This window comes from Salvia hispanica, chromosome 3, assembly GCF_029641045.1.
Source record: "Salvia hispanica isolate PSC_SH4W2 chromosome 3, Shi_PSC_v1, whole genome shotgun sequence".
NCBI classification, from domain to species: domain Eukaryota; kingdom Viridiplantae; phylum Streptophyta; class Magnoliopsida; order Lamiales; family Lamiaceae; genus Salvia; species Salvia hispanica.
The window spans coordinates 57,555,834-57,581,406 of NC_142694.1; the positions used below are offsets into that span (position 1 = coordinate 57,555,834).

At 36.7% G+C, this 25,573-nt stretch overlaps 2 protein-coding genes across 19 annotated transcripts; both read right to left on the reverse strand.

The window, feature by feature from the left end:
- Positions 1–8,512: 8,512 nt before the first annotated feature.
- LOC148931126 (uncharacterized) lies at positions 8,513–14,745 on the reverse strand. 18 transcript variants are annotated; one of them, XM_089067074.1, is made up of 10 exons: positions 13,031–14,745; positions 12,293–12,929; positions 11,833–11,949; positions 11,429–11,499; positions 10,925–11,084; positions 9,730–9,845; positions 9,415–9,500; positions 9,206–9,325; positions 8,939–9,041; positions 8,514–8,854 (listed from the first exon to the last, which is right to left on the reverse strand). In XM_089067074.1, exons 5-8 carry the CDS (start codon positions 11,027–11,029, stop codon positions 9,240–9,242), a joined length of 393 nt encoding a protein of 130 aa, XP_088923200.1. In that variant the 5' UTR covers positions 11,030–11,084; positions 11,429–11,499; positions 11,833–11,949; positions 12,293–12,929; positions 13,031–14,745; the 3' UTR covers positions 8,514–8,854; positions 8,939–9,041; positions 9,206–9,239. The 18 variants fall into 18 exon arrangements, 13 of the variants coding, with proteins under 13 accessions (XP_088923190.1, XP_088923191.1, XP_088923200.1 ...); XM_089067072.1 differs by having other exon boundaries at positions 8,939–9,093; XM_089067073.1 differs by having other exon boundaries at positions 9,191–9,325.
- Positions 14,746–24,282: 9,537 nt separating this feature from the next.
- On the reverse strand, positions 24,283–24,992 carry LOC148931127 (glutathione S-transferase T3-like). The gene is made up of 2 exons (XM_089066731.1): positions 24,494–24,992; positions 24,283–24,341 (listed from the first exon to the last, which is right to left on the reverse strand). The coding sequence occupies exons 1-2, from the start codon at positions 24,990–24,992 to the stop codon at positions 24,283–24,285; spliced, it is 558 nt and encodes a 185-aa protein (XP_088922857.1).
- Between the last annotated feature and the right edge of the window lie 581 nt (positions 24,993–25,573).

Consider the following 25,573-nt stretch of genomic DNA (forward strand, 5'->3'; position numbering starts at 1 on the left):
AAATCAGCCCAACAATTATATAAATGTCCCAAATCTTATCAGCCCAATTAATTCTCATCTTCTCCAACAATTATTCAATTCGTACGGGTTCGTGTTGTGTTACCATGTCGTGCCAAAAATTGTCAGCTCTAACCATATATGATAAAAGTGAACCAAAACTTCTATTCACGGGCAGAGGGGGTATTCCATATATGTATATACCATCAACGATAATACTCCCTTCGTCCGCCATTAGGAGTCTCATTCCTTGGCGGCACGGATTTTAAGAAATGTTAAGAAAAGTGGATGAAAAAAAAGTTAATGTATGAGTCTCACTTGTATATATATTAGTTTTAAATGAAATGAGAGTGTAATGAGTTAGTGGAATGTGAGACCCTATTACCATTTATGATAAAAGTGAACGGGAACTCCTATTTGTGGAAGGACTAAAATGGTAAAACGAGACTCTTATTTGCGAACATAAGGAGTAAAAATGATAAAAGAATAATAGTAATGTTTTCAGTGACGTGACTAAATTGATTGCATTTCATTTATCACTAATTGGTTTGAATTTGTTATCTTGTGTCCAGATCATATCATATGAAGGACCACAAAATGAGCCGGAAGAGTGTTTTGATGAAACGTGTCCAGAAACCAAATTAGGTGCTCTTTTGTACTATATCAGATTGCATTAGCTGGAATTCAGCTATTGGTTACCTGATAGGGTTTTGTATTTGAGTTTATATTGAAACGAGCATTTTCCTGCTACAGAATTACTTTTCAAAACTGAAATTCGGTTTTCATTTTATGGTATGGTATGCCAGAGGGTTGGACCAAGAGTACTAATATAGGAGTATAGAGTACCATTCTTTTCGCTTTAATCTATTTTATATTATTGGTATATTTTCTGACAGTATTTCTTTATCCTAGTTTTACAAAAATCAACATAAATTGCCATGTGAGAAGTCTAAATTACTGCTCCCTTCTTCTGTCCATGAAAAATAGGGCATATTTACCATTTTTTACTATTGACGAAAAATATGACACATTTAAAAAAAGAAAGTTTTCAACAACTTCTCTTTTACTAATACTATTATATAGATCTCACATTCCACTAATAATACTTCTCTCATACTTTTTCCCATTGTTTCTTACTTTACCAATTCTGCATTAAAACTCATGTCATTCACAAAGTGCTCTATTTTTCATGGACAGAGTGAGTATAAAAATTTCACGGTTAACCACTTAGAATAAGTTATTGCCAAAAGTGGGATATAATGTGAGAAAAGGTTGTAGAATAGGGAGATTTGGATTCCCTGTTGTGCAACCAACCACAACAGGGGATGCCGTTACACATAATACATAATTTTATATAAAAAAGATTAATATTCTAATATTATAATTTTTAAATATAATTTTGGTGTGTTTGTATTAACATCCTCTGCTGTGGTTGATTGCGCAACAGGAGATCCAAATGCAGAGGAGTATTAGTAGATTATGGGTCCACGATATTGGTAGTAAGTTAATCGGTATAAAGGCATCCACAATAATGGACGCCAAAGTCACAGCCACGCCACAGCCACAAAATAAAACTTATTCTGCCACGTCATCACAGTCATGCAACAACCAAGAAAACTTGTCGCCACAACAACGAATCTCATTTATTTTAATTGATGGTATATTTTAATTGGACTAAAACAAAATTAACTGGACGAAAATAAATAGAAAATCAAAAACATCGTTCATTGAAAATATTTAACAATGCAAAAAAAAAAAGTACAATGCTATAGATAAAAAAAAATGTCTTTCGAAATCTCTCTTGATCTTGAGGTTGGTTTCGATGGTGATAGCTCTGAGGACCTCGAACAGCTGCTTTTGCCTCTGAACAGAGACGCTGTCGGCCAACATCGAGACCGCTGGGTTAGACTGGACCTTACGGGATCCAGAAGCTAAAACAGCTCTCGTGTCCCGTATCGCCATTTACTGACCAGTCATCCACCAGCGGGGAGGGGGGAACTGAGTTGGGTGGTTCCTCCTCGAGATCTTCGGTGAGTTCGATAGAGTTACCGCCGGCACTCCTGCTGCTGTAGTAGCCGGATGCTCCGAGTCTCATCTGCTTCGACGCACCGGGCTCGCAGGGTGCCCTGAATTTGGGGGAGTCACTCAGAATGACATATTCATCCCAGTAGCTGAAACGGGGAAATTTCCCGCCCTTTTTGTGCTATTCTAGTGACAATTTTTTGATGTCATCAAAATTGCAGCCGCTCTCAGCGGAGTGGAGATTGTTCTCGTAGATTCCCATGAACCTACTGATGACTATTAGGATCCTGCTTTAACCCCTCGTATGCGGTAATGATGCGGGCCCACAAAGCTTGTTCGAAATGAAACTTTTATTGGCGGACAAAGAGAATATATAGAATAACATGGATGAGTAATGTGTTGGGTTAAAACTATCTTAAAATTTTCAAAATTGATAATTTTTTATTTATAAGTTATGGTTCAAAAAAGGAAGGAAAAAAAAATTTTAAATACAAAGGGAGTATTTTCAAAACACGTGCCAAAGTCAATTTTGAAACTCCAAATGTACGACATGGAGCACCTAATAAAACATAAACCCTATATGCAGCACCTTTCCAAATCAAATCATATCTGTCCTATGCACATCAGAGGAACATTTTTATTTAGATTTTATTTTCATTTGGCAATGTTAATTGGCTTTGTCCCCTCAGTTCGTATCAATAATCAAATAGTACTATCACCATTTTATAATTTTTCCAATATTTAATAGGAGTACTAGTATTTGCAATTTTATTTTAAAGCAAAAAACATTCTGTATCTAAAAATCATTTTTGTGACTTATTTTATTAATGGTAGTAAGAAAAATATTTTAAAATTTTAATTATACTTATAATTGGCAACTAACGACTGAACAAACACATTTTTAGTTGGTAAGTACCTTGAAATATTAGGTTTTATCGTTGCAAAATCGCTCTTGCTCGGTAAATTATCGCACATTGCTCAGTAAGTGCATAATAAGTTTTTCTAACTGAAACCTACTACTAAATACTTATATTTTTGTAATTAAATTATTGATTTTTCTATTATCCATACGAATTTTACTATCATGATATCAATATATATATACTATGAATTACCAACTTTTTAACTTGCATATATGGTTGATTATTGTAGTCATTGAAAAGATTTTATGTATTTTTGAATAATAAAGTAAGTCACCATAATGGTTATGATTAAATTTTCTAAACAATTTTTTATTACTCTCATATATAGTACAAGAATTTTCGGCAAATAATATTTGTTTAAAATAAAATAGGAAATAAGCATATGAATATATAAATTCCTACATATCTACCAAAATAAACGTAGTGTCTGTCACAAGAGCAAATATTAGACAAGTGATAATATTTGAATTATAATAGTACTACTTATATAGTGTTATTGTTATTGATATGGAAAAGGAATAAAGAAAATCAAATAAAAATGTTTGCAGAGTGTCAGGTCTTATCCATAACCCTAGTCTAGTACATACTCTACAGTCTACACTACCCACAGTTACACACTCCATATTCTCCACTGCAACACAAACCTTCACCATGGAAGCAAATGCTCTTGCTAGTCTAATTTTCTGTCCGAAATTTTAGCTTCATTTAATCTCTCTCCAAACAAATCGTCTTCCATGATTTCATTCCATATTCTCTTGCTTTCTCAATCAAAATTCAAAACCCTAGTTCAACCCATCCTAAAATTTGGTTAAGATTATGATGTGGCCCATAATTGTAATTTAATTACTACTCCTGAAATAGTAGTGTAAAAGGATAAAAATGTAATATACTAATTCATTATTAATTTTTTATAATTAATTCACAAAGTTTAAATATGAAACCCCTGAAAAGGCCAACTATGTACGTACGTTTATCACTCCGATTCCTAAATGGCTAAATCCAAGGACAATTTAATATAATTATATAATTGCTCATGTTAAATAATTTATGACCCGACTTATGTATGATGTATTACATGTCTATAACGATATATATTTTACTCCATATAGCAAGTTAAAAGGCCTTGGACAATATGGGCACCATGTCAATCACAAGCATGTATTTATTTACACAACCGTGACCATCACTCTAAGTTTAAACACTTTCTACTTTATTTAATTTAATAGGATCAATAAATCCTTTTGATATGGGGGATAGAGCTCGAATTACTTTGTAACAAACCGGAACTTGGAAAAGATTTCGCAAGGTTAAATAAAACAAATTGCAGTTGCACTGGTGTTGCAATATTAAGAAACTGTACATAAAGATTTAAGGAATCTTCGTTTAGTTTTAATAAAACTTAGACAAGACATTCAATTTTTTTTTTTGTGTGTTAGCAATTGTATTGAGTGACGATCGAAACAATAAATTCAAAACAAAAGTTAAGAGGTCCAATAAAGTCTAATATTACTGAACAATCAAATCCTAATTAATCTTTTACAGAATTACAGTTAAAAAAAAAAGGATTTAATAATTATAAATTTACAACGAAAGCAGGGACTTTTATCTCCACGTCACGTCAAAAGGATTTTCAAACCAAGTGAGCCGTGGCGGATCCAGGATTTCTGATATGGGAGTGCTGAAAACAATTATTTATAACAGCTTGAAGTTCAATAGTATTAGATTAGTCCATTTTATTTTCTTTGTAATATTTCTCGATTAAAATCTTTATCTTTATTTTTTTACAATAAATCCTTCATTGTAAATAAAAATGAATTATTTTTCCTAGTGTTGCTATATAAGTAAATGATTTCTAATGTCTTGAGTTAAGGTTATTATAAAAATTTACTTGATTTTTCTCGTGTGTTATCTACTTATCTTTCTTTTATTTGCAATAAAATGTTTTAAAATTTTATATTATGAAGAATTTATTTCATTTTCTGAAGGATGTGTGATCTTTACCTAAAAAAAAAATCTTTTAGCTCTGGTTGGATAGCATTAAGAATACAATTGACATTTAAATTTCATCAATCACATGTAGACTTTTTATTAAGATTTTAATTTACATTTTCTGAAAATTTAATTTACAAGTAATAGAAATCACATAAACTTTTTTTCTATTTATTATTACTCCATTATATTAGCCACATAAATAGGGAGTATCTATTTAAAACAAGGTAACAAGAGAAATCTAAATATGAGTGAAAATAAAATTAAAGAAATTAATATTTTATTAAATTATTAGGTATGTAAATATTTATTAAACATAAAGTGAATAATAAAAGTTACTCCATATTGGATATCAAATCAAAACAAAATCAAAGTGAATAAAATGAGCACGTGTAGCTAATGAAAAAAAAGTAAATAATGAAATTAAATACTAGCAATGAACAAAAAATAAAATTGGGTATGTATGACATGCGTACAAAAATCAAAGATACTAAAAAAATTTCAGTCCTTTTTAAAGTTGGGAGTTTATTGGGGAAGCAAGTCTGAATAGAGAATTCAAGTTTTGTGGATTATAAATAATTGCAGTAAATTGAAAGGAATGCCTAAAATAGAGGGTAGGCAACTTGTACATGATGGAGAGAGAGATTTGTTTCATCCCACAAAAAGAGGAACATACATACATAAACCATTAATACACTACCCGGCAACACTGCACAACCAATAAGGAATTTGCTTTTGAATGGAAACGAATAAATCAGGTAGCCAGCAGGAAAGAGTTAATATATATACATATAGGAGTAAAATTCTACACATTGGGTAGCGCAGTTGGCAATCAATATGAAAATCACATTTGTTGAAGGTAATGGGTGCTGAGTTCGATTCTCACCCATACAATCATTTTTGAAACTAAAAAAAAAAAAAGAAAAAGAAATCACCGTGTCTTCTAAAAATAATTTTTAATAATTTTTTTTGTAAAGTATAATTAGTCATACATTCATTTTTGAAATTTACCAATGTGTCTTCTAATTTAATTTACCAATGTGTCTTCTAATTTAATTTATATTTAGGTAAAATATAGTACTAGCCATAGCCGAACTGAGAAGGGAGGGAGGGAAATGAATTAATTACTTGTATATTATATAAAGTAGTTTCTGAAATTAAAAAAAAAAACAAAAAAGTGATTCTGTTATATAGCATAGGGAGCAGTAGTACAAGGCTGTTACACTACACGCAACCAACATTTACCTCTCCACCACTCCAGTCGCACAATCCATGGCTAGCTCCTCTGCCAACGTGCCACCGTCCGCCGCCGTCTCTGATAAAAGCATGCCGGATGTGCCGCCGTCCGCCGCCGTCTCTGATAAAAGCATGCCAGATGTGCCGCCCTCCCCCGCCATCTCGGATAAGAGTATGGCAGACTACGTGCCGCCCTCCTCCTCCTCATCCGCCGCCGTCGTGAAACCACCTTTCGACGACATAGTGAACCAAATGATGCCGATGCTAGCCGACTTATTGAAGAAGGGTTTCGGCGTCGACCCCACTCACTCCATTGACCTCGATATTTTTCAACGGAAGGTGGAGAAGGCATTCCTAGAGGAGCTCCAGGATCAAAAGCTGAAGGCGCCGGTGGTCTTGCCTGACACCATGAGTTGTGATCCCATATCCGGCGGCGGTTCCAACGATTCCATCACCGCTGCTGAAGATGGCGGTGATCTCGTTCCTGGTGTTGATTCCGTCGAGAATGTTGGAGGTGGCGTTGCCAGGGTTCTGGCCATTGGTGCTCAGGTCGTCGATCCCGCTGCTGTTGTTGATGGTGGTCTCGTTCCTGTTGTTGATCCCGTCGAGAATGTCGCAGGTGGCGTTGCCGGGGCTCTGGCCGGTGGTGCTCAGGTGCTCAAATTTATATTCTCAAATTACTATTATTTTATATTTTTTCATTTAATTTAATTTTATTTTCAGGTCGGTGGCGGCGGCGGCGGTGCTCCGCCCGGGAGAGGTGCTGCTGCCGGTAAGCGTACGCTTGAGGATGCCGGTGGAGGTCCGGATGGTGGTGCAACCAAGAAGCTCAAATTAACACTGATGTAATGCTTTTGTTATCTCTCTGATTTCATCTCCCGCTACTTCTCCTATCTTTCACATTTCGTACTCCGTTTAATTTGGTCTTTCATTCCATGATGATGATGCTAGCTAGACCCCCTTTTCGCACTCTAAATCTTTTGCTTTCGATATCGTGAATTCGAATGGAATTGATATTTGGTTTTCTTGTGATTTGATTTTTAGTTTGAATGGTTTAATTTCGTTGATTACTAGTAGTAATTGTTATTCGAATTTAATCGTTGATATGAGCTCATTAATATTGGACTGATTTTGAGAAATTTTGGGAGCAAACTGATTTGGGGATCTATCTTTGTTTTGCTTCAAAAATTGAGGGATCTTTTTGTGGAGATACACACAGTAGAGAAGGAGGGAGTAGCCGTCCGTCACAGTTATAGAGTAGAGGAGTATGTTGTTCTTCCATCTTTTTATTATTTCTCTTTTCTTATTATTTGTTGTTTGACTTTCAAAGTAGATGGTGGAAGGGTGTACGTGGGAGTATACACGTGTTTTAGGGAGTGAGAGTAATTTGTTTCAATTGTTTTAACCCCTTTTAATTAAAACTCGAAGTGTAGGGAGTGAGAATATTTTGTTTCCATTGTTTTAACCCCTTTTAGTGTGTTTGATTAACACTGAAAGTGTAGGGAGGGAGAGTATTTTGTTTCATTTGTTTTAACCCTTTTTAGTGTTTGCTTAAAACTGCAAGTGTAGGGAGTGAGAGTATTTTGTTTCATTTGTTTTAATCCCTTTTAGGTTGCATAGATAAAATAGTACGTAGTGAGATGGTACAATATTGGATAGGTTAAGATATGAGGAAAATACGAGGAGTTGAGGATGGGAGCGGCCGGCCGCAATTTATCGAGATAACCTAAGCTTTTAATCGGGAAAATTTTATAATCTTAACGATAAAAATAAATCAAAGCCGTAGGATGCATGCTAAAGGTGATGACAACACCAAAACACAATATAGTTAGTCAGATATGAACTCCAACTGATTGCTTGCAAGTGATTATTATTATTATTATGGACATTATGTGATTTATAGTATTTAGAACAGCATGGAAAGTTGTAATCAAGAAAGGATATTTTAATTTTTATTTTAATGATTTGGGAATTTGGGTACCCGATTTTTCAGGGCCTATGCCATCCAGGTACTTGAAAGCTTATCATATTCAATTATCAGACAATAGAATTTCCAATTTCAAGTTCAGATACCTAAATATTTTTATAGGACGAAAGAAATATAATATTTTTCTTCTATGTTTTCTAACTTAATTGCCTATAATTTCGTCCGTACCGAGATGGACCTAGGCCTCTTCAGTTGTAGGGCTGTGAGTTAGCCAATTCTGGAAACCAAACAACTATAAATACAGAAATTTGATTCCCGTGCTAGCAATTTTTCAGTATTCTAGAACGATCCCTTTTTCAATCGTCCGTTAAATTTTGCAATGCCCCAATTCTTCAACGCAAAAGACAACATGGACAGCAACGAGAACAAATAGGTACATTTATATACAGTTGAGCACGATTTGAAGTGCACATTGAATCAATTTTGCTTAATACCGGTTTAATAAATTGAGTTGAGGAAGAGACTGATTAAGAAATTAATAAAACATGTACTAGTACTATATGTTATCACCCTAACCTATTTATTTTAGGACACAGTGGCACTCGGAACTAGCAAAACTAATGAATTGTCCAACATCAAATTCATAGTATATAAATTAGTCTAAATAAGTTTTGTAATCACTCAATTTGAACCAACCATCCCCTGCTATCTCGAGTGAAGTTTCACGCACCCGAGCCTAGCGCTCATCTTATATTCAACCCTGCAAGGAACAATACAAAGAAACGGGACAGTGTCAGCTACAAAAAGATCGAAACGCACTGCAACCTTAGGAGTTAGAACTCACCTATTACCCTAGTACTACTATGTAATACTTCCTACAGGAGTCCAGTGCAGGAAACTTCTTCTGCCTCAAGTAGTTCTTCAATCGGAATAGAACGCTCCTCAACCTATCCGAGAGAGAGATTGAACCAAAGGATGTCGATGCATCAGGAAGATCAACTAATAAGAAAGTGCGTAAATTGTTGGTGATCATAAAAGACTTAAAAGTTCGATATTAGGACAGCACAACAAAAGCATTTAAGCATTTGTATCTTACAGTGAAAGAAAGCACCTGGTGACTATAGCTATCAAAGTGGGATAACTAGCTAATCATCGCGATGATAACTGATAACATCTTTTTGGGACTCGTATACAGAGACAGAAAATGGCCAGGATGGCCAAAGCTCCTCTCCTGTTCCCGGAACCAGAGTTGAATGTCATCCCCACATTTAAAACCATGAGATCCATGGAATACCCCGTAGAATATCCCACCGAGTTTACCTTGCAATATCCATGTTGCTTTTACGAATAATTCTTTCAAGAATCGTTCCATTGGAGGGCAGAGTGTAGATAACATTTCCTGAGCCCTGTAAACAGAAAAAACATCTGAGCAACCAGCAGTAAAAAATTCCATCAGTTACAAACGATGCAGCACATATTAATATTACCGGAATGCAAGAACTCAACATACTACCAAACAAATACATACAAAAAAATATATTGCTTGTGCAGTGTTGTATACACGAGTTAAATGCATGGTATACCTATTACCGACACATCTGATGAACATTTACATGAGAGTTAGGTGATAAATACCTTCTGCATGAAAACATTAGAGCTGAGATATCCTCAATGTCTCTTTTATTGTTCACGGCCAGGTATAAGACATCGGAAAATCCTTTATCCTTGTTTCTCCTCATGGCTTTTAACACCTACACCGATCAGAGTATAATCTCGCCAAATGCATATGCAGAATCACAGTGTCAGGGTGAAATATAATGCAAAAAAAATTTAAGAACATAATCATCTAGTCACAAAATCTCACCAAATGCATATGCTCTACATCCAACCAAATATCTTCAATATGTGATAGTTACTGCTCCTGAACACATAGTATCATTTCTCTTTTTGTCATGTTATGAGTTCAATATCAAAATTTCAAGTAGTTTCAGATTAAGGCAGTAGTGTATTACCTATATTAGCTTTACAGTATTCAAAGTTCAAACTGACTAGGATCTAATATTTTTTTGGGTGATCAAGGAATCCATTGTAAACCACCATGCATACTTTTGACACAATACAACCTCTATATGTTAAAGACTCAGTGCAGGACTCGATAGGTCATAAGGCAATGCTCCAATTCCATAAATGCCATATCAAAGTGCTTGGGGATGCCAAGCAATAATACATACATCTGTACAACGAAAATGCATCTTCATAGGAATCTAAAGAATATAAAAACATGTCATAAAAATGATACCCATCAAATAACATAGATTAGGAGTTTCCAGTTTTATCAGTTCGGAGACTTCAACAAAATGAGAAAAGGTCACGCCAAGAAAGATTCAGAAGAGTGAGGCCTGGCGAGGAGTCAAGAACAAGCAAAAAGACCTCCAGGAATATTTTACAATATGCAGTCATCTAAATCTTTCCTTAGCTTAAAGTCAAACCAGAAGAGTTTCGACACAAAATTTGATTCATTTCCTTTTCTTGCCACCTCAACAAATTATATAGTCAAGATGTGTCAGGAAGTATGAAATGGTTACAACAATGAGCCTGATGGTTGCAGGTGTCTAATAGTATTTATTATGCAACCTCACTTCAAGAGAAATATAATGTTTAGAAAAGGGTAGTGGGACAGGTTGATAATAGCATACTGAAAACTTGATAATAGATTTGTCTTGCAAGTGCTCTTCAGGCCACATATTTTCTGTGGTGGTTGGAGGGGAGGGGGGAACCACAAGCAGGTGGAGAAGCAAGCAGAGATTCATAACAGGATGGAGCAACAAACCTTTCCCACCCTGCTTGCATCTCCAGGACTTGATATCTCAGAAGCCCTGTGAATGTTTCTTCCAGGACTAGGATGTGACTCGAGCATATTGACACTGGAAACCATCAATACATATGATAGATTTGTGTTAACTGCTTCAGCTTCCAAGGTTCAAGACGAGCTACAATGCGCAAGCCAAACGCCTACATTAAACTGTAGCTAGATTTGATCGAAGAAATTTGGAAATTTACTTGTGGACTCATATTCCATTAACTTATCCTCGCTCACATTTTATTAATAAACTAATATTTGGGGATTTAGCATATGTTTTGTGTGTTAAGTGCGGAGAGAAAATAGTATATTTATGTTAATGTTATTTGGTTTGTTGAGAAACCAAATGAATTGGTTTGTTTTAGCAGATGTTGTTTCCGCCACGCAAGTGAAGAAACTAATCAAAAATGGAATGTGATTTGGTTTGTTGAGAAAAATGAGTTTAGGAATGTGGAGAGAGTGAGAGTTTCTCACAATTATGGAAGAATCCTGTCTGTATCCATGTTGAGCTCTGGACTTACGGTTGCAAGCTTCATCGATAGAAACTGCAACATGCACCGAGTCAGCGAGTAGATATTTACTATTACACTATACTTCTCTGTAACAACACCACCAAACAAGATTCTAGAAATTATTTGTACAGTTTAAAGCTTTTCTATTGAACAATTCACCCAAAAATGCTTATTCTAAGGTAAAAGGCAACGACTCCATTCATGAATACATCTCAGTTGAGGAATCATAAATCAATTGAAAATGCTCCAACAATAGAAAAAATAATAGAGAATTAAAACTATTACCAACAATGGTGCACATATTAATCGACTGCCATTGTAACCCTAAAAGTGACGGCAAGAAATGAGAAACTTAGGTTATACTACCTTCAGCGTGAAAACATGAAAAGATGAAACCTCCTTATTGTCTCTTTCAGTGTAAGCCATCAAGGTATAAGACATCAGAGAATCCTTTATACTTGGGTAGATCACATGCTCTACATCCTACCAAATATTTTCAATATGTCACAATTGCATAGTTCCATAGACTTCACCAAAACTCGATGAAGATTGAGATTTTAGAGAGAAAAAAATGAAGATTTTAGACTAACTACAATATTCAGTGTTGACCAAATACAGTCGATAGTAGTTTATGACACATATAGAGGTCCAAGCTTAGCAACGCTTGCCTAAAAGATCAAACTTGTTTTAGAACCTAAAAGGACACCAACAATTTATAGTAAGTAGAGTGATCAGAGTACAAAGCTCAGAATCTAGAATTGGTACGAATACTGTTTCCCTAGAAGACTTTTTTGCTTCATTTGATTGAGTCCAAGATAGTTCCCACCTACACAAGGCTCCCTTGATATTTCTCCACATCCGTATACCAACCGTCCGATTTCAGAAAAGCTTAAACGACACTCTCTAAGACGACTATAGCAAAAATACAACCGAGGAACTCAGCTGCTCTCGGGGCATCATTGACAGCATCCTCCAAGACAGCTGGAACAGATTCAAACCTGTAAAGTGATAGCAAGTCAGGTATCAGGATTGGGTATTTTTGTGTATTAAGTCAGACTCGATGGAATGGAGCTAGCAGCAGAAAATAGACAGAGAGTGCTATAAGAAATGGGAAAGAATTTCATCTGGCGATTTTCAGGAAATGATGGGACAGAATGTGATTGAGGTGGCACAACAGGATGTGATCTAGGAGCAGGCAAACCCTCCAGTCTCAACTCTTCATGAGTCACTGAATGTGTAATCTTCACATTTTTCCGAGAACCACCTTATTTTCTAGCCTGTTGCTGACAAATCTGTGGAGTCATATTGACCCCATGTTACCCAACTGAAAAGGTAGTTGATAAGCCATCAGTTGTTGGAAAGCTATAGTTTGGTCCTTGAATCGGATGTGGCTGAAGACTTGAAATAAACATTGGCTGCTGCATTTGACAATTCCCCATAGGTAGGGATGGCTTAACTGTCACCTGCAGTCAATGAGGAAAAAATGTCACAAATTAACATAAAAAATCACTCAACGGTCATACAAATAAACTCAACTTGTTTACTGGAGAGAATAAGAAATTACTCAATTCCAATCGCCAGCACTCGATGAGGCTAAATGCTTGGATCTCTATATGGCTATAAATTTTTCATCAGATGTTAGGATACCTTGTCTAACCAGCCAAGGCTCAAAGATCAACGTGTATTAGAACCTAAAACAACACCAAACTTTTAGGTGATGAGAGTAAAAGGTTGAGAATCTTGAACTGATAAGGAATACTGCTTACCTCAAAAAATTGTATGTTTTGCTGCACGAAGCATTGCAGCATTTGTCTGTGCCATGCATTATACCATGACAATGAAAGTAGCAATGTTCTATCCCAGCAGATGGAGATATTAAAGTAATTGGTGTTCTCTCTATGTATAACATAAACTATACAGAGCATCTAAAATAGAACTAAGATTCCTCAAACAACAAGGTCAAGAATATATGAAACATGACCCCATTATTTTAACATACACTTGTGAATAATCACAAATAAACTGAAAACTGAAGAGAACCTTAGCCAACAGTTGCTCTATGTTTCAAGAATTAAAGGTAACACTGAGAGTCATAAATCAATAGAAAATGCTCCAACAATCATAGATTAATAGAGAATTAACAGCAGATAATACGAATAACTAATAACATGACATTAATATATTCAACATCCTAATAACATACTAACATTTTCATGATATAATCACATCGAAAACACGATAATAGTCTTGTTCTATGATCCTTTGGACAGGGAAATTTGCTAATACGTTATATCTTTTCCATTTTCCTCAACCATTGAGGCATCGTCTGTACCATGCCAAATTGCAACTACAAAGGAGTCATTGTGTAGTTTCCTCCATTCAAACATCATACCACGGCAATGAAGGTAGCAATGTTTCTATCCCATTAAAGTAATTGGAGTCCTCTCTATTATAGTATAAGAATAACATAAACTATACAGAGCAACAGCATTATTCTAAATTTCTAATCACCAATAAACTGAAAAACCTTATCCAAAAGTAAGAATTAACAGAAAATGCTCCAACAATCACAGATCAACAGAGAATTAACATCAGACACACTAATAACTAACATTATAAGATTCAAAATAAAAAAATTGAAGAACATCCTCCCTAGTAACATAACATAACATAACATAGTTCTATGATTTGAGTTTCTTGTTGGGGGGTAATGCATCAGCATCAAGTGGCTTGGTGGATGATTGAAGCTTCATTACGGCTAATTGAACGAGATCATCAGTAAAATCATGAGGCCACCACACTTGCTTGAATTTGCAGGCAAGTTGGACGATTAGTGCGAATGACCTACCACTGTCATACACTAAACGTGAAGGTAAATCCTCTGGGAAGGGAAAAGGATGATTAGGCGAATCCTCTGGGCGGGGATAAGGACGATCGTCATATTCGCATCTCTTATCAGATGGCGTAGCTCGAACCTTGTTTACAACAAATTCCGCCAGATCTAACGTATAATCATTTGACCAATTTTCGTGAAGATTGTACCTTCCCTTTACCATAGTCGCAAATATCCCAGCCATGGTCTTTACATGCATATCGTTCTTGCTACTGCGCATTTGATCGGAAATCCAGAGCCGATTTGAGCCGAGACGGGGATGGAGGGGCGGTTTTCTGCAGGAGAACCCCTTCTTCTTCTCCATTTCTTTAACCTAATTTCGAATCAACTTGAAATTTGGGGATTTGTTAGAAGCCAAAATTTGGGGGTTTTGTTTTGGGATTCAATGAAATAGATTTATAGAAACAGTAATAGGAAGACAAAAATGGATTTTAAAATAAAATATTATTACTCCCTCGGTTTCATGTTAATTGCACCGTTCCATTTCAACTCGTCTCAAACTATTTATATTATATTAAAAAATCAATCTTAAATTTACGGCCTAAAATCAAACGTGGGAATAACATACAAGTAATTATAAATGTATAATTTTCATTTTTTATTAGTTTCGAAAATTCATTTTAATAGAACTATCAATTTACACTATAACCCCTACACTATTTTGTTTCAAAAACTGATTAATTTATATTCTTTCTAATTGGAATCTTGTAAGTACATTATATTTTATGTCACTTAATTTTTCGCTTATTTCGAATTTTATGATATGAAATATTATCTTAAACTATTGATTTTAAATATAATATTATAATACATGTGTAAATATAAAAAGAATGATCAATATATGATCATTTGATGACACTATTATTAAAATTATACAGAAGAAAACATAATTTTTCCGGTATATACTTTGAATATTTGAATGTATTATAAAATATAATAAACAAATAAATCCCAACACATTGTATAATGTAAGTCTTAAAAAAATAAGGGTGTATCCTATAATTAATTTTCTATATATGTACTATCAATTTACGTGGTAATCATGCCATTAAAGAATACACCCACATGTTTGGGGGCATGGATTGCCATTATCACTACTATTGAGTATTAACACACTATGAAAATAAATATTGAACTAATATTAATAATTTAGTAGTAATATAAATATCAAATTATAGAGATACACTCCGTATCATGTAATATCTAACTCTTAATAATTTAGTAGTAATCTAAATGTGATACACTCCGTATCATGTAATATCAACTCTTAATGCTCTTATGGATTTATGCTTTGAATATTTGAATGCATTATAAAAATATAATAAAAAATAAATTTTAAAATAATTTTATAATAGAAGTCTCAAAATAAAGGTTTTGTCATATAATTAATTTCCTATATATCAAACTATGTGGTAGTCATATTTAAAGGTTACACCACATGTTGGGTGCTGCGGATTGCCATCACATATTATCTTTACTACACCACGGAGTAACGCATTATGAAAATAAATATTGAATTAATATTAAAATAATTTAGTGATATTAATGTTAAATTATAATGATATACTCCGTATCGTATGGAGAGTGATCAATTGCTAACTCATCATTTAATTGCTAACTATAATTAATTTAAGATCACAGGATTTTAGAAAACGTGTGGTCTACAATTTGCCACGTGTAATTTTCATTTTTATTAATAAAATAAAAAAAGATAAAAAAACAAACTCCAAATTAGGGTTTTTGATGAAAATGTCAATATAGTGTTTCAAAAATATCAACACAATGCTTTAAGAATGTTAACTCATTGTTTATTACATTCTACATGTATTATATTGACATATTTTATATAGTATGTTTACATTTTCGCTTGCACGAAAAAATTTAAAATTTTTAAATTTTTTTTCAAATTTTGACGTCGGAACATATGCATGTAGGATATCGTTGAAATCCTTATAAAATTATCTTTAATTTAGTTTATGTTATATGAATTTAAAGTTTTGGGATTTCTTTTAAAAGTTAGTTATAACTAAACATGTAGTTAATTAACATTAATACCCCTATTGATATTTTTTGGAATTAATCCTATGGCCTTATTGACGTTTTTCGTTGATCTTATTGACATTTAGAGATTAATGATCTAAGCCCTTAATTTGAATATCTAATGGCTATTATTTAGTTGTAGTTAGCAATTAAGTTATGAGTTAGCAATATAACACTCCCGTACTCCGTATTATATAATATCAACTCCTAATGGTCTTATGAATTTATGCACGAGTTAGAAATTAGAAATGCAAGGTCAAGTATATATCAAATCTTCCTTTAAACCGGTGGCTTTAATGCCTAATCATTCTAATATACACTTGTGAATAATCACATATAAATTGAAACAGAAGAGAAGTTTCCAAAAGTTGGTCTATGGTTCAAGAATTAAAGGGAAAATGCTCCAACAATCACGAGAAACTAATAGTAACATGACATTAAAAGATTCAAAATAGCATCCTTCCTAATAACATAACATAACATAGTTCTATGATGAAACTTGATGAAATGAAAAATCCAGAGCCGAGTTGAGCCGAGACGGGGATGGAGCGGCGGTTTTATGAAGGAGAACCCCTTCTTCTCCATTATGTTTAACCTAATTTCAATAAAATTGGGGATTATGTTATAAGCGAAAATTTGGGGATTTTGTGATTCAATTATATAAATATAATCAAGGCTATAATTAGACTTAAAAAGAGAAAGAATCAATTTAAATTAAGAAAAAGTCGGATGCATAATATTTACGGAAAGATTTTTTTCTGCCTCCATTATGGAGTACTTATTTTTTGACATGATTAGAATAAAAGTATAAATAGAAAGGAGACAAAAATGGATTTTAAAACGGAATTGGATTTATTAGAAAAGCTTGATGACACATAAGATTTGGATTTATCAAAATTATATTACTAATATTGTCATTATTGTGTAGTCGAAAATTAGGAGTACATTAGAAATTTAGAATTCCAAGACGAAATTGAAACCAAATGCATTTATACGATGGGCCAAATTTAGTAGGCTAGTTCTTTTATTGGGCTTTCATAAATATAATTCGATATTGTTTTGTCATATATCTGAAAGAGCTTTTATTTATTATTCCTATTGAATGGTATACAAAAATTCTACTACAATACTAGTATATCTTTACGATTCAATTATAAAAGTAGGCACTCTATTTATAAGTAGTAAAATGATGAAAAGTAAATTTGCATACTAATTCCTAAATGGTTGAAAACATCAATTAAATTATTAAAGTTGAAATATACTACTATATAAAATACTTTAATATGCAAACGTATATTTACAATTTTATCGAATGGAAATTATTTAAAAGAGCTGAATAAATAAATAAGCAAGTTAATCATAAGGCCATCCGCATCATGTCTTTTGTCCGTCTCTTAACCATTCAGCTCATCTCTTAACTAATAGACAGCACCTGTATCCTTCCATCTCTTAACCATCGCTTAACTATTCATTCAATTTCATTTTTTATTTTTAATTCCAACAAATTCATTTAATAAAACACACTTCATTAAATAAAATAAAAAATACAATTTAAAAACCTAAAAAAATAAAAAAAATATACATAATTAAAATACTCTAAATTAAACTATAAAAACTACTCCGCCGGCGAATCATCATCCCCCGAAGTCGGCGGTGCACCCAAGTTAGATTGATTCCCTATACCAAGTTGAGCTCGCATAAACTCAATTCCGGCCATATGGGCTGAAACTTGGGCAGGAGTCATTTTTGAAAGGTCAGCCATCGTGGCGACCAGGTACATGGATATTAGGGTGTTCGAGCCCGTGCCCGTGCCGGAGCCCGAGCCCTCGCCCGCCTGGCTTGATTCGCCGCGGCCCCTCCCTCTCCCTCTCCCCCTCGCTCTCGCCGCCTTGGTCCGTATTGGCCGACGCCGTGAACCGGAAGAAGACCCCCCTGCATCATCGGTTGGCGTGCCCTCATGTGAGGTGTTGCCTTCCCGCCATCACTAGACGAGTAGTGGCCACGCGCCGTGGGCTTCGTGCGTTTCGAGCCTGACTCGACACCGCCAGCCCACCTTTCAAGGTGGTGGACTTGCGACCAAACATCGACAAACTTGAAATCTTTACCGACGTCGTCTTTGAAGACCCGCAACGCCGCTCTCAGAATGTCGGCTCCACTGGCTTCGCTCTGATAATTTGCCTCTTCTGCCCTGTATATCGCGCAAAAATTTTTGATATCTTTGTCGCATCGGTCCCAATGACTGCGGAGCATCTTCACGTTGCGGGCAAAGGTGTCCTTCGGCCTTTGTGCGTTGTAAACTTCGGTGACTTTTTTCCAAAAACACTTGTTGGTTTGTTGATTCCCGACGACAGGATCGTACGAGACGATGATCCAAGCGTCGTACAGAGCAACGTCTCGTTTTGGCTGTGTAGATGACGGGTGCCGTCCCCCACAACCTCTTCCTCCTCGGCATTGACGCCGAGCCTGAGGCCGATCCTGCCGGAGCCGGAGTAGGAGCCTCCACCTATTGGCCAGTCGGGCAAAGTGGGTTCAGGCGGCAAAAAATTCTCCGAAATTTGGGATAATCCCGGCGATTGCCCGTACTTCTTGGGGGGGGGGAGAGACGATAGTATGCATCCACATCAAAATGTGGTGTTTGGTACGCCGGCGGAGTGGTCGAGGCTTGGGTGCCCGGCGACGAACCGAGAGTACCCAAAAAGTTGTACATGCTCGCCCAATAGTCGAACGAGTTCAAGTCGAACCCGCCGGAGCCGCCGCCGCTGGAGTTTCCATCGCCGGACATTTTTTCAACAATTTGAGAGAAAGGAATAGATGAGTGTAGTGAATGGAAGAGAAATGAGAGTATATTTATAGAATAATAAAAGAAAAGAAAAAGAAAATTAAAAAAAATGACCGTTTGAGGCCAACGGTCATTCGAATTTATAAAAAAAAAAACAAAAACAAATTATTACATCATAACACCGACGCCCACTCACGGGCCGGCGAGTGGGCGTCACGCCATCCTCCAGCGCGCGCGTCGTCTCGCCAACTCGAGGCCGACCTCGCCGGCACGTGTCGCGCGACGAGATGTCGCGTCTCGTCGAGACGAGACCGAGACAACATCGAGTGAGCGATGCGGATGCCCTAAGTCTTGCGTTTATTTGCGTTTTGAGACCTTCTCCCATTTTTTTTAAAAAAGCTGAGCATAATTAACTGAAATAGTATTAAGAAGAAAAAAATACGAAATCTAAAATAGCAAATTTGACATTATTTATTTTGTTCTATTAAATTTGAGCTTATGAATTAAAATTGATTTAAGTAATGTACGATTTGAATATTTGAGAAATTTTGTTGAAAATAACTCTTTTTTATTATGAATGAGATCCACTTTTCACTATTTTAGTGGTGTATTATGAATTGATTTCAGTACAATATTTAATTAGTATTTGATGACATCTCTAACTTATAATCTATTTTTGGTCTCCTCTCTAAATCTACTGTAATTTTGTACCCCATCAAAAATATAAAATATTTTATAACTTTCTCACCTTGCTTTCTCGAAACTTTCTCATAAAAATTTCTCACAAAAAAATATATTACCTCTTTCTCGGTTGAGCGTGGCGAAGCGGGATATTGAGCCTTCAATTCACAACTTTTTAGTCTAGCGAAACAACTCTAGACAATGTCTGAAAAAGACTCTTGGGTCCAGAGCGGAAAGAAAAATTGCTCTGATACCACTTTGTCACGCCCGCATTTTCTAAGGATAGAAAACACGGTGGATCGCGACTAGGGGAAGATTAAAGAAGCGGGGAAGAAAGGGGAAAACAACAAAAATCGACCAAAGCTCAATATAATAGAATAGCTCGAATAAATCAGAGTACCACTTCGACAATCAACAACTCAAAATGATATTTTGTCAACAATACATGAATTCAAAAGAAACAACATTCAGCGGAAGCATTCGAGAGTAGAATAATGCTATGTATGAAGACACAACAAATTCTGAACATCTTCACTTTTATGTTCAACACCCACCGTGCTCGTGAAAACTTACCTATTGCTTTTCCGATCAATTAAAACATACGAGAATCTGAAAGCTTGGAGTGAAACTCTAAAATTTTCAAGGCATGGGACAAGGAGATTGAGAGTGGGAATGGAGATCGGTGGATCATGAAACTTTTTCTATTTCTTAGAATTACACAAAACTTTGGAGCAAGCTATGTGCGAACCATTTTATCTCTAGTTGGATAATTCTATTTCCTATCGTTTCCCTAAACGTTAAGAACATAAGAATATGATTAAGATCTCAAGAAAAGAAGGATAGTGAAGATTAAATGAAGTTTCAAATGTATCCATGCAATGACGACAGATCGTAATCACGATTTAAATTAGTATAGTCTATATCTTGCGTAATTTCCTAAAAGTAGCAACACAATGGAGATGTCCTTTATTGCATGCAGAGAAGCATCACGGATGATTAAAATGTTTTAATAGAATGATTGTTATAATGTGCAAGAATATTATGAAGTTATGGTTTTCGACTGACTACAATTATTTGGTTGTAATGACATGATTAATATCAACTTGGAATCCACGGTTTCTTAGAACGATGTTACCATGTTCGGCCTCAGAAAGATGAACGAGGGAGTGTGACCTTCGTAGCTGGAATGAATGATTTCAATCAACAGTACTTACTTGGATTCTAAGAAATTCTTTTTGAAACCTTTTGATTAACGGTGAACCCTTGTCTATTTAAGACCCCATTTGACTCACTCCTTGTTAGTAATGCCCATTATTTCTTTTTCCTATGTCACTCATTCTAAGTTCTAGGAAATTGGGGTTGCCCTTATAAGTTCGAATATTTTGATTGGTCGTATCCTTCTTTGAACAATATTTTGACTGTACGAGCTTCCGTCATTGAACTTCATTCCTAAAGTTGTTGGCAGTTATGACCTTCAATATGATCACATCTCCAATACATGTTTCTTCAAAGGATGGAATATTCTTCTTGGAACTTTTGTACACCTTTTTATTTCGTAACTATGCAAGTGGCAAGTTCTTTCTTGCAGAAGTGAAATTCTTTTTAGCTCAGTTCCACCATATAAATTGTTTCATGCTCAATGATTTTTCTTATGGAAACACCAATTTAAGGCTATCGTGTGTTCTCTTTTCCTTAACATGTTTGATCTAGCTGATTTCCCCCCAAAAAAAAGTTCACTTCAGATTGGTTGCATTTAACAAACCCGTGAACCCATTGATGTGTTTTCATTATTCAATAACATGATTTCATCGAACCATGATCAATGCTACTTCATGACATTTGTCTATGCTTCTAAACCCTCCCACGATTAACCATCTCATGCCATGACATGTTTGAGCCATCATTCATTGATGCCGGAATTTTGCAAATTTGATTTAACAATTGAACTATCTTATTTGGCAGCCTACTACGGAATTTGAGACTTAATTCAGTTTCATCCTGTTTTCATGGTCTATCTCATGACCTTTCGAGCTCTTATCAGAAGTAAATTCTCAAGCTCCATGGATTTTATTTGATAGCTTTTAAACCATGTAATTCTCAGAATGAATATGTTAAGTTCAATAGATTTAGTCCTTGCTTTGTTTACAAACCAATTTTCGCAAGTAGGTGATGAGATTAAGAAGAGTCGAGCTAGAAATGTTGTCCTTGGTTTCCTAGATTAATTTTGGAGTGTTTCCGATTAAAGACATTTTCAATAGTGATTCTTCAAGTTGAAATCAGTTTTTATCCAAGCAAAGCTGTTTGATCAATTTTTGAGTTCTTGGTACTAGACTCTAGTGAAAGGATGAAGTTGAGCTTTTCGGATACAAATGAGGAATAAGTTTCTTTAAACAGACACGCGCCGAAAGTACACACCATCCGTCAACATAACTAATAAACGAGATGTTAAATATTCTGCATCTATGAGACCGCTTGTAGCGAGATGCTAAGGGATTGAATGTTATGCGATATATATAGATGACGGACCTCGAGAAAGAGAAATGTTAAATAATTTATATATACCCAATAATCTTCTATGGTGCCGGACATCTGTATAAGTTGTTGATCAATACAAGATTAACGAATGAGAGACGAAGTATTTGCAAGCACTGGTATACAAGAATGTTATAGAGGAACTTTTGAGAACTACCGCAAGAGAAAAGAAATGGAGCTCTATGATCGAGAGCAATGGAGCTCATGCCCATATTTGAGTAACGAAGAAAAAGTCGAGGCTATCATATATTGGAAAGTGCAGGAGCGGAGAATTAAATTTGTTGAAACTGTGAAATTGTCGTGGAAAACATCATGAATACTAGAAGTTGTTTAAGAATTGAAAGACGAGATGGGAGAGAGCAAGGAGAGACTACAGAGGCGGCATACCGGGGACAACCATGGCGGAGTCTCGCGACCCAAACAGCAGCAGTGGTCGCCGTGAACAGCCGAGGCTGGGAAGCTGGGCAATGGCAGCTCAGGAGATGACAGCAGTAGCGGCGAACTGAGACTGTCAACGGACGCATGCAGCGATGGCAGAGAGCAGAGTGAGAGGGAGATGATGGCGCTGGTAAGGAGTCGAGAGAGAGAGAAAGGGAGATGAGAGAGTTTTCAGCAAGTTCAGCAAGTCGACGTTGATAATGTTGTTACACTGTGTGGGGTGATGGGGTCATCTCGCAGATTTTCGATAAAGCTCTGATGGAGCATACCTTCTGTGATATGTATGCTGACTTCTGCGCTCAATTGAAAGTGTGGACAATGGAAGTGTCACTTTTAAGAGATTACTCCTGAACTAATGGCAGGAAGAATTTAAAAGAGGAGAAAGAGAAGAACAGGAGGCATATGAAGCTGATGGAGGTGAAAGTAAACAGACAGAAGAAGAGAGAGAAGATAAGAGACTGCGTGTTAGGAGACAGGTGTTGGGTAATATTAGACTAATTGGAGAATTATACAAGAATAAGATGTTGACTGAAAGAATAATGCACGAGGACAATTGGTGTAATGATAGATCATCCCAAAGCAAAGGACCACATGGATGCTTATTTTGACATCATGACACAACTATCCAATAATATGCAGCTGTAAGATTCATGCTGAGGGATTCTATTGATCTGATAAAGAATAAGCGGCAGCAGTGGAGGAAATTTGAAGGTCCTAAAAAGATTGAAGAGGTACACAGAGACGTTGCGGAAGAGTGGCAAGCTCAAACTAGCAGACTTGGTCGTGTTTCCAGCATTTGCGGTTCAATCAGAAGGGGTCCGTCTATGAATTTTGCTCCTCGAAGGCCTAGTATGTTATCTCCTCCAGGTCCACAGATCAGCAGTTTTCATCCTGGTGGTTCACAGCTGCATGGACATGGCTCTCAGGATGCTCAGTTGGATGAGAACATTTCAAGGAGAACTGGATGATGTATATTTCTCTGCCTCAAAGACCCCTTGGTCATGATTCCATAACTCTTGGGCCACAAGGTGGTCTTTCCGAGGAATGGCATTTGGTAGTCAGCCATCTGGATCTAAGAGCATCCACAGCGGTGTCTCTTATCCATTTCTTAACCGTCTCATCTCTTCACTATTCATGGGCCACACTGTACTTTTCACTCCATCTCTTAACTAAGAGATAGCACCCACATCAATCCATCTCTTAACCATCTCATCTCTTAACTATTCATTCAATTTCATTTTTCATTTTTATTTTCAACAAATCCAATTAATAAAAAACACACTTCATTAAATAAAATAAAATTACAATTTAAAATCCTAAAAATAAAAAAAATACATAATTAAAATCCTAAAAAAATAAAAACACACATAATTAAAATCCTAAAAAAATAAAAACACACGTAATTTAAAATACTAGAAATTAAAAACACTTAAAAAACTACTCCGCCGGCGAATCATCCCCCGAAGCCGGTGGCAGTGCACCCGGCTGAAGACCAAGTTGCCTTGCCATCGCCTGCATTCCGAGAACATGATGTTCGTATTGGGTAGGCGTCATCTTGGAAGTGTCAGCCATCGTGGAGAGCATGTATACGGCTCGATTCGCCCCGGCTCTTCCCCTTCCCCTTCCCTCTCCCTCTAGCCGCCTTCGCCGCCTTGGTCCCTTGCGGCTGACGTCGTGAACCGGAGGAGGAGCCACCGGCTTCAGTGGGCGTGTTCCCAGCCTCATGTGAGGCGTTGCCTGATCCGCCGCCCTCACTAGACGAGTAGCCACCCCCGTGTGCTTCGTACGTTTCGAGCTCGAGGACTGGACACCGCCAGCCCACCGATCTTCGTTTCTGACCAGCTGCCAAACATCGATATGTTTGAAATCTTTTTTGACGTCGTCTCTAAAGACGCGCATCGCCGCTCGCAGAATGTCGGCTTCGCTGGCTCCGCTTTGGTAATGCTTCGCTTCACCCCTGTAGACCGCGCAAAACCTTTTGACATCTCTGTCAACCCGGTCCCAATGAGCGCGGAGCATCTTCACGGTGCGGGGGCGACTCCCCCTCGGCTTTGAATCTGTGTTGTAAAGCTCGGTGACCTTCTGCCAAAAGCACAATTTGTTTTGTTGATTCCCGACGATGGGATCGTATGAGACGGTGAGCCAAGAGGTGTATAGAGTCATCGTCTCCTTGGAGTTGTATGGATGACGGCCTAGATCCTCATCCACCTCCTCCTCCACCGGGGTCTCTTCGTCCTCGGTATCACGGCTGGCGGAGCCTCTACCGCTGCTGAACGAATCATCATCCCCCGAAGTCGGCGGTGCACCCAAGTTAGATTGATTCCCTATACCAAGTTGAGCTCGCATAAACTCAATTCCGGCCATATGGGCTGAAACTTGGGCAGGAGTCATTTTTGAAAGGTCAGTCATCGTGGCGACCAGGTACATGGATATTAGGGTGTTCGAGCCCGTGCCCGTGCCGGAGCCCGAGCCCTCGCCCGCCTGGCTTGATTCGCCGCGGCCCCTCCCTCTCCCTCTCCCTCTCCCTCTCCCTCTCCCCCTCGCTCTCGCCGCCTTGGTCCGTATTGGCCGACGCCGTGAACCGGAAGAAGACCCCCTGCATCATCGGTTGGCGTGCCCTCACGTGAGGTGTTGCCTTCCCGCCATCACTAGACGAGTAGTGGCCACGCGCCGTGGGCTTCGTGCGTTTCGAGCCTGACTCGACACCGCCAGCCCACCTTTCAAGGTGGTGGACTTGCGACCAA